Source organism: Phlebotomus argentipes, unplaced genomic scaffold, assembly GCF_947086385.1.
Source record: "Phlebotomus argentipes unplaced genomic scaffold, Phlebotomus argentipes genome assembly scaffold_18, whole genome shotgun sequence".
Classification (NCBI taxonomy): Eukaryota; Metazoa; Arthropoda; class Insecta; order Diptera; family Psychodidae; genus Phlebotomus; species Phlebotomus argentipes.
Genome location: NW_026776177.1, coordinates 3070046 through 3088422, shown reverse-complemented (window position 1 = coordinate 3088422; position 18377 = coordinate 3070046). Strand labels below are relative to the sequence as shown.

Genomic DNA, 18377 nt, shown 5'->3' with positions numbered 1-18377 from the left:
CGTTTATTGCGTGATTCTCCACTGGACGGTATCTCTAATTAAATTTCAAATCTCTCCCAAGCAACTCAATTTAGTCATTTCTGCTGCGCTACAAGGAGGTCGTGTGCCATTGTCTCGCGGGAATGTCAATTCTGCAGCTGATCAGTCTCTCTCCTCAGGCCCCGAAAGGGTTCAAATGCTCTGCGCGATGGCATTTCGTGAGAATTCTCATGGCGGCCCGCCAAGATGCTGTATATTTGTTTAAGGAATTATCCCTTTTCTCTCGGCTACATTCCTGGGACATTTCATACCAGGAATAGTTGACAAGGACCACAGGAGTGTCAATAGTAAGCCCAGTGTTTGTCCAGAGCCTGTCTTATTTGACTGTTTTCGACTGTTTATTCGGTGCGTGCTCGATAAATACTTAAACCTCATGCTCAAAACAATTTTCCACCCCCTTTGATCTCCGGTGGAGGCGCACATGTTTGTCTCTGTCCGTGACGATGATGAGGTGTGTCAAGAGATGAATGATCAACATCATCGATATTAATCAAGGTGCACTTCAAACGATGCGTCCGCGCGCCTAAGAAATGCCTCTAATACAGAAAATACAATAAACGTAACAATCAAATTCTTGTTCAATTCTTAGAACCATTGCGCGCTCTGTGGCTTCCCGAGACTTGAGTGAAGAGCTTCTCCGCGAACAGAAGATCACAATCTCCTCTCGGCGGAGAGGCTCTTCTCGGAGGATGGCAGAAAAAAGCGATTCCCGCGCGCGAGTCCAAGAAGTTGTTGATGATAATAATCAATTTGTTATACGCGGAGGTAAAAATTTTAGGGATCATTTTGCCTTTTAAATCTCCTGCTTGTGAGTTTTGCCGTTTGGACGGTTTTATCTCAACGACGGCGGCGGGTGAAGACGAAGAGGTGGGGCAGCCAGAGGGGAAAAACATACAAATTCAACCCACAATATTAATAATGAGAAAAATTTATTTACATATCGTATTGTTGTTGGTCGATAAATCTCCTGACTGCTCAATTTGAGATGTTATTTATGTTATTATATTGGCGCATCCTATAACACACACTCCTCTGTGGCCACAAACTCGAATCTCTTCTTCTCTGCTTTTTTTCTCTCCTCCGCGCTCCGCGCTCTGCCCCGTGTGCCCTCCGGGGGGCTCCTCGACGCCGCCACCACGCGGTTTCGATATCAAACACAGCCGAAATATTTGAATAATCGCCGATCCTCACTCATTCATTTCACTTTTGTGTGATGCCCGAGAGAATATTGCGCACAGAGAGAGAGAGACCCACATACGAGATAAGATCACGGAGACTTTTCAATAATTGCCATGGAGGCTGAGAAGAGCCGCCGTCAAATAATTTATAAGCAGTCCAATGAAATTTGAAACTCTCCATACGTTTAACGATTTTTTTCGGGGACCTTTTCGCCTCGAAATTCCGCGCATTCCCATAACAAATTGACGTGGCCATTCTTCTTCACCCTCGTGAAAAATCGCCGCGCAGTAGTTCACCACGAAGGACACTATCAGGACACGCCATCGTCAGCGCGCAAATGTGTCAAGGTGAAGAATGATTACAGAGGAAAGCGAAGCTTGGAAATTAAAAGACAATATTTTAGTGAATAAAGAAAATTATCCAAAAATTTGCTACATTTTCATAGGGAAGAGCGGGGGAATTTGGTACAAATTACCTTAATATCGATGCTTAAATGCTGGAGAAACATTCAATACTTCTTTTAAGACATTCAAGGACAGATTTAGTGAATAATTCGCATTCTAGCACATCAAATCTTACGCTAAAGTCGACAAGATTGCTATTCGTTGGCAGAATTAAACAATAGCATGGAAAGTGACACTGTTATTCTGAATCTTTGATAGCAAGAAACACTAGAAATTGTATTGAGATCGAACTTAACCTCAAAAAGAATAATGAGGACTTGGAAAATGTTCATTTAGAAAACTTTTTAGCCAATTTTGACACTGACTTAGCAATTTTTGGTGATTTTGTTATTTAAAAAACTTTCAAATGGAGTCCTAAAAGCATTCTTAGTGATATTTTGAGGTTATGGTCGGAAAAGATGTCCAAAGAGTGATTTTAAGTGGCGGTATTGATTGCGCGATGTTTCAATCTACAATCTTTCATGGCCTGGATAAAAAACGTGATGTCCGGATTTACCCTTGTAATTTCTTCTAAATCTAAAGAAAACTTTGCAAGAAAATAGATTTCTCATCACACATTAAGCTCCTTAAGTTCACAAGTGATTGTTTAATTAAAAATGTATCAATTTCACTGAAGAAATGGAGAAGATTCTCGAGCTTCTCACGCTTTTCTCATTTATTTTGTCCCCATGCGAAATTTGTCATGCAAAATTCGCCCTAAAAATACATTTGAATCTTATTAATACAGCCTCTGGTCGACAATTCCAGTTATAGATTAAATCTAACCACAAATTTATTTGCGACAGACAGGGAAAATGCTTAATCCCACGAGCACGTTCAATCATAATGACCAATCTCGACGTTTCTCGCGTCGGAGAATTCGCTTTGATTCTTCGGTGCATTTTTCCTGAAAATTTCTACGAATGATTGTTAAATTTTGTGAATTGATTAATTCACAGCGATTTAACAAATAGCATTTCCATCAATCACACTCTATCACTCCAAAAAGTCTGGGTGTCTGTGCAGAAGGCGGCGCCATAAATTAACTCGTGCCATGTTTCTTTTTGGCAAATCAATAAATTTTCAGATGCGTGTGTGAAGGCGCTTCGTGGGGCCCCAGAATCTTCCTCTTCTCCTCCTCCTCCTCATGTCTCTCTCTCTGGGTAATTGTCTTTGTCTATGAAAGGACACCAGAGCCGACAAAGCCGCGCCGCAGCCTCACGTGAGGGCGCGCACATCCATCCGGATTGCGAGGAGGGCAAGAAAAAAGGGATTTAGAGAAAATATGTGCGCACATAATTTCCGTAATACCAAATTGGAGTGTGAATTGATGTAATTTCTCGCATCTTACCCGCAATCTCTATAGTTTTTTCTTTCATTCTGTCTTTTTACTTTTGATTTTTCCTGGCGATAGTATGAGGACAAGAAAAACAGAAAAACAACTGTTGGACTCTTTCATCTTTCGCCGACAATGACAGTTTTTTTTTTAAGTTCATCCAACCTCAATCACATTAAATGCCGTATGCCGTGCTTATTGTCGGTGGTTTGGAAGAAAAAATCACTATTATTATTATTATAAATATTGTAATATCGCTTCTTTTCCGCCGTCATCTCACAATCATCCTCTTACTGGCTTCTTCTTCTCTTGTCCATTCTTCGGCACCGGCGCAAGGAGACGCGCTTCTTCAGCATTTGAAATATCCACATCTCCAAGAATTTGGCGCTTTATGTTTGTCCACGTCAAAAGATCACCTCAAAAGTTAACTCAATTCGTCCCCCAATCGAAATTGACCTCCAGCAAAAGAGAAGAAAAACTCTTCTATAATGGAAATATTTGGCAATTTGTGTGGCAGAGAGTCACTTAGAATTGCTAAAGTGCCATCAAACTGTGAAGAAATGTCAATTATCTCCGATCTGGGCATCCTTGGAAGACATTTCTCAGTCGTCACTTTCTCTCTTGTGTCCTCATCAATCCAGTGTCCCGCCAAAAAGTGCGGCACTCTTTGACCAAACAAAATAATCTCGACAATTTTCCCCCGCTCCACTGGATGGAAGACAGAAAGAAACCCATTGAAAATCATTTTATTTTTATCATTTTTTTATCTCAGATTATGCCGCACAACTTTGGCTCAAGGGGGAGATAATATAGAGAGAAATGGTGTACAGCTCAGCAGAAGTATTTAAGAAGTGCAGAAGTACTCATAAAACTACAATAATCCTTTCCTGAGTGCTTTTTCTACTGAAAAATTATACCGATTTGTTGGATTTCTCTTGATTTTCACGTAGAAGCAATCGTAATAATCTTTTTTCTAGGTTATGTAACAAATCACAGACAAATTTAGTGGTTAATTTGTATTTTAGCACATTAATTCTTAAGCTTGAAGCATTTTCATGCAAATAAACATCTTTATTCTGATCCTTCAATGCCAAGAAACACTGTAAATTGTATTGAAATTGAACATAACCTCAAAACTCAAAACTTTTTTCAAGATTCTGAATGTAAATGGGCAATTTTGAATTCATTGACAAATGATGAGAGATGATTTTGTGATCTAGAATACTTCTGAACGAAGTTTATGAAGATCACTACGTGTTATTTTAAGGTTATGGTTGGAAAAGATACCCATAAAAGCAGTTTTAAGTGAATTCTTGTAGAAATATCGAATGGACGTAGAAACAGACTACAAATTTCATGTTCTAGAAGTGTCAGGAAAATTTGGAAGGCACATTATCTCCCCCTTGCTTTGTCTCTTTCCTTTATTACTCTTCACAACTTCTCCCCTTCTCTCAGCCCAAACATTGTATGGAGTAAATTCGTCCAGAAGCTTATTGTCAATCACTGGCACGTAATTGATAAACCAACTAATCGCTCCGCCCACTCACTTGCCCCGCCCACGCGCAAGTGCTTTTCTCTCGCTTAACACAGCGAATCAAACCAATTTTTCACATAGTTTTCAATTCAAGATTTTATGCGTTCAATTCATGATTTCTCTGGCATCCGTAATGCGTTACGTCCCTGACCATTTGGACGTGAAAAGAACCTGAAAAGGCCATTAAAACACCCTGGGAAGAGAGGACAAAACCCACACAAATTGTGGTATGAGATTACGCAACGAAAAAAGGATACACCGGGATGAGGTGAATTGGTTTCGGCACGTTTTCTTCTCTTGCGGGATGGGCTATAAAATCCATGTCGAAAGCAATTTAGAGGAACATCATTTCACGATGGAGAGAGGAGAAGAGAAGAAGCTTGAGATGCTGGCTACTGTGATACGCACAAAAAAAAGACAAGACAACATCCCAGAAGTGAATTGTGGTAGAAGAAATGGCGGGAAATTTGAGCAATTCCATTCAATTTCAAAACAATTACTGTCGATCTATTGCAACTCTAATGGAGTAGAAAATCCACACCATCACCTTTTTGGACAGGTTAAAAGAAGCAATTTACGCAATTACGCGTATTTTTTCGCGCGTCAAGCGCGAGATTTCTTCCTTCTTCACAACATCTTTTCCTCTCTTTATGGACATTAAATGGTGGTTACATCAAAACACTTTGCATTCTAAATAGGGAATGTGTTCTTCCTCAACTCTGGAATAGTTCTTCTTCCACGTGCAATTATTTACTCATTTCGAACATGACACTCAGACACACAACGCCAGTAATACACACTTGAAGTAATGCTTCTCCTTCATGTCGGTGTGATTACGTATCTAATAATTAATAATAATAGATGCCATTCGAAATGAAAAATATAACTAGCCCAACCAACTCGCCGCCGCGCCTCGAGGCCTTTTCGGAACACTACAAACGAAAAAGAGGCTTTATAGAACGCTCATTCGCATGATAATTGTGATCATACAACTTCTCTCTTTCTCTCCTGTTTTCATATTAACTTATTAAATTGGCGCGGCGCGCAAAAGATGTGATATTAAATTGTTAAATTGCACAAACACATACAATAAAAGCCCCAAGAACACTTTTGAGAGATTGACTTTGAGGTGTTTGCTGAAAGATTAGATGTGTGAAAGATTTCACGTTAAATCCATTGGGCTTAAAATTCCACTGATTTATGAAAGAATTCCGAGAAATGTTGCAGAATTTCCTCCAGATCATCTTCTATAATCAATTTAATCGCACTTTTGTCGCCGTTTCCTTTGACAGCGCCTTTTGCAAAGCATGAAATTATATGAAAATTGAGCAAAACATCAAGATCAATTCATGGAAATTGTCATTGGTTTTCCCGATCACTCGATCAACACACACACTCTCGCGGAGACTTTATTCTGTCGCGGGGCAATTATGCCCCCAAGAAATTACCATGGAATTGATCGCTGAGGCTGAAATTGTACGCGGATAGATTGGCTAGAGAGTGGCGATCGAGGTGATTTTTTTCCCGCCAAAGAGTCGCACACACAGGGAAGCCGATGAGTGTCCCGTCTCGCTCTCTGGCAGCGAACACAGTCGCACGGGCAGTGCTTGTACACCACAGTTCGATGGTGTAGTTAAAAAACGATATCATCACTGGGGCACACGCCATTGGTGAGATCAAAGGAGCCGCTGGATCTGCGGTTGCCGAAGAATTGAGTGCAGAGATCGTGTGAGAAATGAGTGAGCGAGACGAACGGCGACAGGGAAGTGGCCAGGAATGCCCGCTGAGCGACAGAGAGGACGAGAGATGCCGGGGAAAATGCACTCAAGCGATCCAATCGACCTTCTCAGACCGCGCTGAAGATCACTCAGGACAAACGCGCGGTAGTGTGTCTCTCCTCCTGGGCTGTGTGCGCGCCAAGAGCGGAAGAGGAGGAAAATTCCACCCCGCGCGCCAATGCCGCGGCCGATCAATCTCCACCATCTCACCAGGGGGAGTCTGACAAATGAAAATGCGCGCCGTGGTGGTTGGATTGGGCGAACGCGCGCCAAAATGGGACAGTCGTATCCGACGATCGGTGAGCGCGAATGAGGGAAAGCACTCCATTTGTCGGTGCGCCTTTGCGAGCGGCGCAGTTCAAAAGAGCTGTTGTTTACATAATAGTGGTCTTTTGATACGGAAACAATAGAGTGGCAAGATGAAAGGTGCCGACCGGTAACAGCTGTACGAATCTCTTTCCACATCAATATAATATAATACGTGATCGTAGCACACATTACGGGCCCTCACTGGCTCTCTGTCTCACTCACTTCGCTATATGATTGGGGGATAAAAAAGAGGATCATTTGATACCATACACAGCGATTTTTTCCCCGCGTCTTTCACTGTGGTGAGTATGCGCGTATTATGTTCTCCCAGATTCAATCCAAAAGAGCGCCCCATCGAGCACAACACACTCTCTCTGCGCACCTCTGCGTGTGCGTGGACTTTTGTGCCGTCTTCCAGTGCGTACGAGGATCACGCATCGCGTCTCTGCGCATGTGAATTCCCTCCAAACTCTCTCTCTCTCTCTCGAGACACACCGTGAAAATGAAGCATCAGAATCATCAGAATAATAAAGGAGATTCGTCTCATAGATGAGATTCCGGTGAAAATCATAATTATCGAAGCTATAAATGTCATTTTGTGATTCTTTTTATCACCCAAGAGAGACGATTTAGTGGACATAAATCAAGAGCTGTGAGAAATGCCAATATCTCTTCCTCGCACCCATCATTTGCTCTCAAAAAAAAACTGTCCCTACCATCAACTCCGCAACGTCTTTGATGTCTATCGTCGGATCTGTGGCAAAAGAAATGCGTACACGCACAAAGAGGCCAACGAAATGGTCGTGAGAAGTCAAGAGCCGGGGGTTGACATCAAGTGCCAAATCCAAAATGTTTGCAACTTCCCAGCAACAAGTTGCAAACCCCTCGCATATTCCAAACGAATAATATCAGCAAATTGTTACTGCCTCGCGGGCAACTTCATAGTGAAATAGAGTCAGAAATTAGTGGAGGTATCAAATGGGTGGGGATATTAAAATTAAAATTAATTTCGGCGCCTTTTACTGTGCAGACTTTGTCCGACATTCGATTCCCTACTCTTCTGGTTCTCACGTGGATTTCAAGCTAAGCACATCATCAACTGCAGCACTGCTAGTCGTAAAAGTGTTTTAGCGACTTTATCGGGGGAAAGAGAAAGGACATTTCAACAGTTCGAGTCTAAGTCTACTTCGCTTAAATGACGCTTAAATGAAACAATAACTCTTTGATTGTGTAAGAATTATTGCTGCTAATTCTCAGGGTTCTTCAAATATTACGCTCACATCAAAAAAAGAGGGCGGAGCATTCGAGAAGGCGTGGCTTATCTAATATTCACATCATTGGCTGTAGCGTGTGCTATTCACATTCTGGCCACTGTACGGTCATATTGAGTGAAGAGAAAATGGTCTAGAGGATTTATTTTACTCATTTAGTCTCTGTGTACATTCGGCACTTGTTCAATAATAATAATAATTTCTTGTGAAAGAAGTGCGTGTTGTTTTTGGCGTCACAACGCACGAGAGAACACTCATGGCGAAGGCACCCAAGAATATATTCTACTCAAAAACTCTTTGGAGCTATGAAGATCAAGAGGAATTTGTCCATGTTTATTTATTATTTTTCGCCCCACTCTCGTGATAGACTAAATGCACCATGGCGCGATGATCGCTGGTGGAGAGCAAATGACTCCGAATCTCTTTTATTGTGCTGAGAAATTAAAAATTGAACTGGTGGCGAGGTGAAGTCAGGGGGAGAGAGACACAAAAGCGCGCCAAGTTTGAGAAAAACATCCAAGAGGGATTTAATTTGTTTGGGTGACGAAAAATATATGAGGTCTGAAACATCAAACAAACGAAAAACATCATTGAAGCGCAGAGAGGAAGATAATTAAGAACTTCTCTTGGCGCATCCACTCAGATGTGTTGTGGCCCCTCGCTGAGCTACTTGGGAAAATCCCACCCAGTGAAAATTCCACGGAGAGCCAAGAATTTCCCCAGCTCACGCCGCGGTGCAATTGAGGAATTGGCCAGTTCGACAGGAAATCATTTGTTTATATACAATTTTATACTCACTGTTTTTCCGCTGATAACGCCGCGCGGCCAGAGAAAAAGCCTTTCAACACACCGTGTGGAGATGAGAAATATATTCCCTGCAAAGAGACACGCGTGAAATTGATCACTGTTGAGCACGAGAAGCAATGAAAATTCCATCTCTTGGCAATTTTGCTAAATACATTGTGGAGAAAGAGATTGACTTAATTTATGATCTCATTCATAGGAGATGAAAATTCGCCAATATTTCACTCTACGTGAAAATTATCTCAAAGCCAATCTCTCAGGCGCTCGCATTCCTTTGCTTGAATCGCGATGGAATTCTTGGAATGTTGCAGTTCAATTTTTCGGTTGATTGGCAAGAGGAAGTCTTTCGGGGAGACAAATTGGCACAATTCCTGGGATTATCTCTCGTGCACTGTTTACAAAATACCACATTATTATTCGAAGAGTTGTTGGGAGTTGTTGGGTGTCTGCGCAGGAGGAGAACGAGCCCATGAAGCCCGCGATGAGTTATTTGTGCGGCTTGATGATCAAGTGGCGCGCGCAATCGCGAGCTCCAAAGTCGAGGAGTTTTGTACTATTTGCACAGCGTAAACACCACCCATGGGTTGATGGTGTTTGTGCAGTTGTATATAGCAATTGCCTGAGATATATGTGGGGAGACTCTTGAGAGACGTGTTGGCGGAGAATGAATGCTATTTTATCATTTTATGAATGAACGAATGGAACACTCTCTCGGTGTATAATTGTTTCCACACATTTCTCTCTCACTCTTGTGTTTATCTAATGCCATCCCATGTGATTTGTCCACAATTTCCGAGACACTTTCCCACAATTGATCTGCATTGTCGTGATTTTGATTTGCGCTGCAGCGCGCGCAATGGTGAAAAAATTCACCTTTTTGAAGCACACGCACGATGAAGAAATTCTCATCCACTTTGCGCGCCCACGGAGACCCGCGCGAGAGTTGTAATATTTGAACCAATAACCGAAAGGCAAGAGAGACTGAAAGAAAATAAAAATATAACAAATTTGTAAGGTGAGTTGCCGCGCATTTCCTTCGAGCTCCGCCACAACAACTTCACTCACTTCGTCTCAAGCTGTTGGCGCGACAAGATGTGCCTGAGCGCAGTGCTTCTCCTGCTCCCTGTCGACTCACACCGCACTTGCCAAGCGATCTTCAACCTCTTGTGATCGGATCTCGAGGGAGAGAGAGAGAGTGTGAGGAAAAAGGAAGTGTTCAGTGAGTGAGATTTGCATTGATAAACAGTGATTTTTTGAAAGAAAACAATTTAGTTGTATTTTGAACGATTATAAGTGTGCGTGTTGATTCCGTTTGTGCATAAAAGTGCGCCACAACATTGATGAAACTCATGCGAAAATGTGGAGTAATTTATTCGTCATTAAGGTAAGACCCGCGCTAAGCAATCCCACGAATTTATTAAATGCTATGTGAAAGATTTCACTGAGCGCCAATGCGCGAGCGAGTGAGATGAAAAGTGTGTTTGGGGCTTCACGCACGCTTCAATACAGAAATTCCCGACCTAACGCAATGAGAAGTGAAGAGCAACATCAATTATTTGGCCAGATTCCACAAAGTCTTGAGTGTTTTTGCGGGTGGAAATTTCATGCGCCAAACTCAATCACACACAACTTAAATCTCTTTCCGTACGACTTTTGCGGCATCTTTCGGGGCTTCGTCTGTGCTTTCTGGGTGCGAAATAGATAAGGGAAAATGATGCAAATTTTGCACCTGTTCTCCATTCCCATCTCTCTCTCTCTCTCACGCTCTCTTTCTCTCTCTCTTTGGCTTCGTGTGCACCCAAATAATAATCAAAGTCTGCCGCCTTTTTTCATGCACATCCATTCCGATCGCCCCTCTTTCGGATGCTGTCTGTCCCTCTCCTATTATCCAAGGGGCAGATATCACAGTCAGAAGTGGTGTACAGCTTTGTGGAAGTGTTTGGCAATTGGAAGGGATCAAATATTTGGAATATTTGCATAGCAAAAGCTTCAGTTTCAAAAAATTGAGGCATATTCTAAGTCATTTTGCTTGGAAAAACAGATTTTATTGCTTTTCTAGGTTATGTGATTGATTTAATACAGATACTGACAATTAAATGATCCTCAAAATCATTAAATTTGTGTTTAAACTGAGAATAATTCTCTTTTTCTTGGCAAATTTGAGCATTTTTGATCCAAAAAACTTCATATTGATTGAGAAAAAGCCTTAATGTCAATCATAACCTCACAAAAATTCATTTCAGTCTAGAAGAATGTTTCTTTGTTTAGTTATTTCCGAGGTTTTTGCTATAAAATGGCAAATTTAATCTCATTATCTAGTAGAAGCATTCAGAGATTCACAATGTTGACTCATTTCCAGGTTTGGACGGATAAAAATTAGTCAAAGAAGGATATTTGAAATCGAATTCATAACCTCACAATTTGATCAGAAGTTTTTCAAGCATTTTCAGTCAGAATTTAGTGTAAAAAACAGTTGAAGTAGTCTTAAAAGCGATGAAAAATACCTGTAAAGCCGTTTAGAAGTGTCTGAAGTGTTGAAGATTCTGCAGAGGAATTGTGGAAGTGTCAGAAAGTGTTGTACAGATTTGAGGCACATTATCTCCCCCTTGCTATTATCATCATTGCTTCTTACTCAGTCGGCCTTTGATGGTGTGTTGTAGATCAGCCGAGAAACACGAGAAGATGCTGACACAGACGAAAAAGAGCTCCATTGATAAAAGGTCTCACAAAAAGCGCAATTCGTGCGCTGAAGCATGGCAAAAAGAGCGACAAGATGGAATATCTAGCTTAGCTCAAAGAGATCTCTGGTTTCCTGCGGAGGCGCAATTGGAACGTATAACAAAGGCGCGGTCTTAGATGGGAGAAATTGATCAACAGAGAGAGCCGAAAAAGTGCTGCAGAAGTCCCGGAAAATCTCCGCAATTGCCGAGAGGCTCCTGGGCTGTGATTTGGCGTAAGAGGGGCAGCACTCTGCTGTGGGGCCTCATGTGGGGCTCCCTCCAGTGATAAATATCTCTCTTTGTGCCTCTCGCAACCATTCCTTATTCCAACATTATTACTCTCTCTCTGATTGTGGCAGTTTTTTCCTCGCCCCGTTTTTCGCTCCACCAAAACACCCAACGAACTCACACTGCTATAAATCAGCACCTGTTTGTTGGTGATTCTCAACCTCCTTCGGCTCTCTCTTTCTCTCTTCCTCCACCCCAATTTATGCGGTGAAGCATAAAATTGCTGTTCGTTTGTCGGCTCCCTTGATTATGTACTCCAGTGGTTATAACTCATGCAACATTTCCTCGATGTGCAGCCTCTGAGCATCCTTCGCGCGCGACGGATCTCTAGCCTGCCTAAAAATCACACTCTTCGCCAGGTTCTCCAGGTTCGCGATCAGCCTAGAAGTCAAGTGAAAAGCCCGCCAAAGCGTCGCGCGCGATCGCCAATGCAATTGAGCCAAAAGAGTGAGAGTCATTTATTTGAGAATGCGAGTTGTGGCGCTCAATTTTTCAATGTTAAAATGTGTGCTTGGCTGGTGGAGAAGCGCGCGGGGCGCTATCGTGAAAGGGGGGGAGAAAGGAAGGGTCATATATAAAATGAAATGCGAAGCGCCGCGGCACCATTAAAGGCGCACATTTATCGAGGAATCATCACTTTGGCTGCTTCTGCTGCACAGTTTCTCTCTCTCTCTCTCTCTCTCTCCATTTTCCGTTTTTAAGTATTATTGTATGCCTTTGAAATGTCTTCGACTAATTAATTATGTTATATAGATTATCGCTGGGGTTTAACCGTAAAGTCTCAGCCGAACACTCACTCATGAAAGCTACCTGCAATCGAAGATAAAAAGTAATTAAAGGGTATTTGTCATTTTCTTCTCTCTCTCCTTTACAAAACTCCCCACATCGTCTTTCCCTCCGATAGATATAGAAAACCACTTGCCTTGGCTGTGAATGTGTTGTTAAATTACACGTAAATCAACCATTTATCTGTACGAATTCTCAACCCTTTCCGCGCAGTGAAAGCTGCGAAACATCCTTAACTTTTATAGCAACACCAAATTGCCAATTGAAATCACAGCATAACTGGCTCTTCAGAAGCTCTCCATGTCTCTATTTTCTCCACAATAAACACCACCACACTAATGAAGCTGAATGTAAAACGGCAAAATGTTATGACCTTTCTGAACTCTCTTCTTCTTCGGGGAGACACCAAGAAAATTCCACCGCAAAGTGCGCGCTGTTGATTTTTCCCATCAAAAGTGCTCAACTACTGCAATTTATCCCACTTGAATTGCACACTTTAATTACGGTAATAAAATTCATGGGGTAATTTAACACCGGCACCAAGTCTCCAAGATGTGGAGAGGCTGCTTTTGGCCGCGCGCACAACCAAAGAGCTGCTCAACAATTGAACGCCATTAAACGATCAATTAATGGCCATTGGGCTGGATGACGGTCTCGCGGCAAGGATCTCCGCGCGCTTCCCTATTAATCCTATTTGGCGCGCTGCGCGAGCTGCTCGCCTGTGATCTTCATCTTTGGCGCGTTCTCCCGATCAAATCTCTGCGCGCACTCGCACTCTCGTGGATTTTTATTGTACCGCGAGAGCACACAGACACGCTCTCGGCGGGATCGCTGCGGCTGCTGTTGCTGCTGATGATGATAGCCCCAAGACTCGAAGAACGTAAACAGGTAAACAGTGTTTTGGCGGAGTCTTTGATCAGAATGCGAGCAAGGAGCTGGTCATTACATCAAAGTGAAATGCCGCCGTTTGCACCAGCCAAACATTCCCTCTCACTTCCACACTCACGTCACCTCTCGCTCTCGCTCGCGCACAACCGCCGCACCTGAGCTCGTCTGCCAATTCTCTCTCTCCCTCTTTTCTCATCCCCCTTTTTCCTTGATCATTTTCACCGTGAGTGTGAAATAAGATCGTTTCGCCTCTTGACAAATGTCGTGGCACATCTCCATTTCCTCCACTCTCTCTCTCTCTCTCTCTCTCCATCAGCCACACTTCCTCGCCGGGATGTGATTTCAGAAGGGATTTCCGAATAGATTTCCCAAGGATAAGCGCTAGGATTACAGGATTAGCCTGTCGGAGAGCTAATTGCCTACGCCTTAGGCAGGTTTTTATGTAATGATCTCACGTTTGGCGATATTTGCACTTTCTAAGCTCTGACACTCGGTTTTAGGAGGAAATGATCGGGTTTAAAGGGTATTTTACATGAGAAAACCTTCCTTTGAGCTGATATTTGTCCATAATCAAAATTTTTCTCCTTCACCACAATTATTTCTGACTCTTCTGAGCACTCAAATGAATGCCGCCGAATCAATTGAAATAAAGACACTTCTGCAGCTGTAAAAATGCAAATGTCTGTGAGAAAAGATACAAGAGTACTTACCATGGCTGATGGTGTTGCTAAAGACTGCGATTTTGGCGCATTTCTCAGCAAATTGTCCATTACTTTTCCCGCAGATTCTTCTCGCATTGACACTCGTCCACATTCCCGCCAATGAGGCCGCAGCTGTTCGGCAGAATTCCATTCTCATCGAGAGCAACTCGGTGCAGCGGGTGGTAGGCGAAACACGTCGGCTGGCCGAGTCTCGCAGTCGGGCCGTGTCGGGCCTCAAGCGAGTGTTTTTGTCCAACCGAACAGTGGCGTGCAACGATGGCTCGCAAGCGGGATTCTATCTCAGGCGCTCCTCCGTCTTCTCCCGGAGATGGATTGTCTACCTGGAGGGCGGGATGCACTGCTACGACCAGAAGTCCTGCCGCGACAGGTGGCTCAACGTGCGTCATCTCATGACATCCACGCAGTGGTCAGAGACGAAAGATGGTGAGAGTTTTGTTAGTGTTTTCCTCCACAAAAACACCCAATTTAACTGATGATTCTGCTCTAGTCGGAGGCATTTTGTCACCTCATCCGGAGGAGAATCCCTACTGGCACGACGCCAATCACGTCCTGGTGCCCTACTGCAGCAGTGACTCCTGGAGTGGGACGAAAACCACGCCGGACACCAGAGATGGATGGCGTTTCATGGGATCTCTGATCGTCAGACAAATCATATCGGATCTCATTCCACTGGGATTGGGCAATACTCAGGGCTCTGAACTGCTCCTCGCCGGCTCGTCCGCCGGTGGTGTTGGTGTGATGCTGAACCTGGACAAGATTCGTCACTTTCTCGTGCAGGAAAGAGGTAAAAAACCATAATTTCACGCATCTTGATCACTCTTCTCAACGCTCTGTGTCTGTGTTCCAGGTCTCAAGGTGACTGTGAGAGGCATCAGCGACTCTGGATGGTTTCTGGACAGAGAGCCCTACGTGCCAGGAGCAATAGCGTCGACGGATGTTGTGAAGCAAGGATGGAATCTGTGGAATGGCGCGATTCCGGAAGCTTGTCGCAAGAAGCATCCCAGTGAACCCTGGCGCTGCTACTTCGGCCATCGCCTGTATCCCACCCTGAAAGGTGAGAGAGACATGAAACAATCTTAAGGAAGCTTCTAATCTTGCCCATTTTCAGCTCCTCTCTTCGTCTTTCAATGGCTGTTCGATGAGGAGCAGATGAAGGCGGACAGTGTGTGGGCCCCAAAGTCGCCTCAGCAGTGGGACTACATCCACGGCATGGGCAACGCACTCAGAGACTCCCTGGACAATGTGACAGCGGTGTTTGCGCCCTCCTGCATTGGCCATTCTGTGCTCAACAGTCGCGATTGGCTTCACATTCGCGTGAATAACATTTCGCTGTCGGATGCGCTTCGCTGCTGGGAGCAATCGACGGAGCGCACGCGTCGGAAGCCCAGGACAAAGGAGGAGAGGGACAGGAGGCGACAGAAGCAGGAGGAGAGAAGGCTGAAGAGGCTCCAGAAGAGACTTAAGCAGAATGCTGCTCAGGAGAAGAAAGAGCAAGGCAAGAATGTGAAGAAGCACAGAAAGAATCAAGGTAGATTTTCCCTTTTAAGCTGCTTGAAAAGAGAGTAAATATTATTGTTTACAATCATTTCCCCTATTTACGGTTCTTCAAACTTTGACACCGATTAATGGGGGGAAAACTGATTCATATTGCTGACAAAGCGCGTGTTTGTGATCAAATTCTAATCTGACTTTTTCCAGAGCACAAGAAGAACCACAATCGCTCCACGAGAATGCCAAAGCGAAATCTCAACACACTCTTGATGGCCAAGCCGGCGGGCGGAGATGACACGGCCACTTATGTGCAGGACGAGGCGAATGCCACGCAGTCCAACCGGCAGCGCAAGAAGCGGAAGAACCAGAAGCGACGTCACAATCAGCGACGCGCGCCGGACACGCAGAAGTGCTCCACGCTGCGTCTGCTGGAGCGCTGCAGCTGGCCGCAGTGCAATCACTCCTGTCCCACGTTCACGAATCCCGTGACGGGCAAGAAGATGACTGACCTGGAGCTGCTGTCGTCCTTCGGCATGGAAGTTGAGGCCGCCGCGTCGGCGCTGGGCGTGGACATGCAGACGCTGAAGAATATGGATCTCATCACGGTGCTGACGTAGCGCGCGCCGCCCGCCGGATGACAATCTCACGAGGGAGTTGTGTGGATGCTCGATGAATCTCATGGCACAACTTCGGGATACACTGAAATTCCTGTTCAGGGTGTTCTAGTCAATTATTTTTGTTTTTTTATCACGTCAAAGCTCTTACAGTAGAAAAATGTCCTTTCCGGACTTGTGGACAACGCGGAGGAGCGAGGAATCACTCTCCAGGCTTAAACAGTATTCAAAACACACACACACACACACGACGGGGAGAGAAAGGACTTGAGGATCCTTCCTGAGGAACAACAACAACGCATGAAATCGTATTTTGTACATAGAAATCAAATGGCACGAAATCGTTGCTTTGGCAGAGTTTTTGGCAGTCTTTTGTGGAGTTTAAGCAGAAACTCCAACTCTGCATTGTATTTTTTTTTCTTAAAGGAATTAAGAGAACTCGAATACTTTTAGAAGAAAGAGAAAGAGAGTCAAAGTATGTTTTGTTAAGTAAGTTAACATTTAATTTATTTATTCTATTTGTAAGTTTAATTTAAATATTTTTTTGCAAAGAAGATTTTCCTCTTCTGGTAAATTCTAACAAAGACTGTCCTGTTTTTTTACACACAAAAACACACACACACAAAACCCTTTTCATTTAGTTGGTCTTTTAAGAATGATAAGAGGGTTATTTTTGGACATAATCATTTTTTATCTACCTCAGGAATAAAAGTAATTAATTATTGTAAATTTTTTATAATATGAGATTCATTGTTCACAATCAATTCAGCCGGAGAAAAAAGGAGGTTATCGTGCCCAAAATGAACGATAACAGCATAAATAGTACCTGTTTTTAGTCACTTAACTGCGCCAATAAGGAGACAAACAGTCGCCATTGTCTGGCGTTGCACAAGAAAATCAGTTCATTCCCCACAAGTTTTATTGTCAACAGCGAAGAATGCAAGTGGAAATTCTCATGCAAAAACCCCATTGAAATGATTCTCTAGCTTTAGCACATAAGATAATAAATTATTAATTTAATTTCACTCTTTCTTTCTACTCTTTAGTTTTGTCTCTAGATTGTGGAAACACAACAATTGTATCGATTGTAAATAGGAGAAGAAGAAAAAAAGCATTAAGAACTCTTCTTTTTTTTTATTATTCACACTTTTGTATAGAAGGAGAGAAAAGCAAGTCTCTTGAATAAAAGCGATTATTGCCTAAAATTTCGTAATTAAACCTGCGCGTTGGGTCAATTTGACTCAATTACGCCCCGTGCAATTATTCAATAGAAAAGACCAGCGAATGAGGATGTCGTCGTCGTTTCCACTTCTTGACTTCTTCACATTTTCTTCGCATCGTCTTCGCACTCGAGCAGCGCGAGTCATCATTGTGAAATTCACAAGAGACTTCTGGCCATGCGTAGCGATTTATAGAAAACAATGTTCTCACACTACCAAAATAGCCAATCGTTAATTCTCAGAATATATTAAGAATGCTTACGAAGAAGTTATTATTTGCCTTCTTCATCTTCGGCGGTGCATTGAGAGATAAAGAGGAATGAAATCATACGGAATTTTCGTGAAAACACAACGATAAATTGATTATCAATTCCGTTGATTAATTCTAATCCATTGAATTTGAATGTGGACAAGTTGAAAAGAATTTCGAGGAGTTTTGCACACAATAAATTGGTGGGAAATTCGGCTTTTCATTGTTAAAGAACATAACAATAGTCACAAATTTCAATTGAAAATCATTCAAGTGACTAAACATGATTCAAACGCTAAATCATTAGAATATTTTACCGGATTTTGAGCAATTTTACACTTATTCTTAGAGAGTTATTCCATCTGCTTTAAAGTTATCGACAAACGAGTTATCGATAATGAATTTTAACCAAGTTTTAACACATTTCCAGGGGAAAAATAGTTAAAAAGGTTTAAATAGAAAGTCTGAGGACTAAACTAAGAAAATTTCTTGCATTTCTTATAAGTTTAAGTTCAATAATTTACCGACATTTCAACGTCTTGTGGAATAATTCCATTAGATTCTTGATTTTAACTATTTTTCTCCTTAAAATGATCTTAAAATAGAGAAAATTTCATATAATTCGTAGTATTAGTAGTTGTGGTAGTATTAGTCGTAGTGGAATAACGCTCTAAGGATATGAAGATGAGTTTTCAGAGTAATTTT

At 42.7% G+C, this 18377-nt stretch overlaps 1 protein-coding gene across 1 annotated transcript; it reads left to right on the top strand.

The window, feature by feature from the left end:
* The first annotated feature begins 14047 nt into the window (after nucleotides 1-14047).
* LOC132260910 (palmitoleoyl-protein carboxylesterase NOTUM) lies at nucleotides 14048-17407 on the top strand. The gene is made up of 6 exons (XM_059759305.1): nucleotides 14048-14059; nucleotides 14160-14520; nucleotides 14585-14881; nucleotides 14945-15151; nucleotides 15206-15625; nucleotides 15796-17407. Exons 1-6 carry the CDS (start codon nucleotides 14048-14050, stop codon nucleotides 16203-16205), a joined length of 1707 nt encoding a protein of 568 aa, XP_059615288.1. The 3' UTR covers nucleotides 16206-17407.
* The last annotated feature ends 970 nt before the right edge of the window (nucleotides 17408-18377 follow it).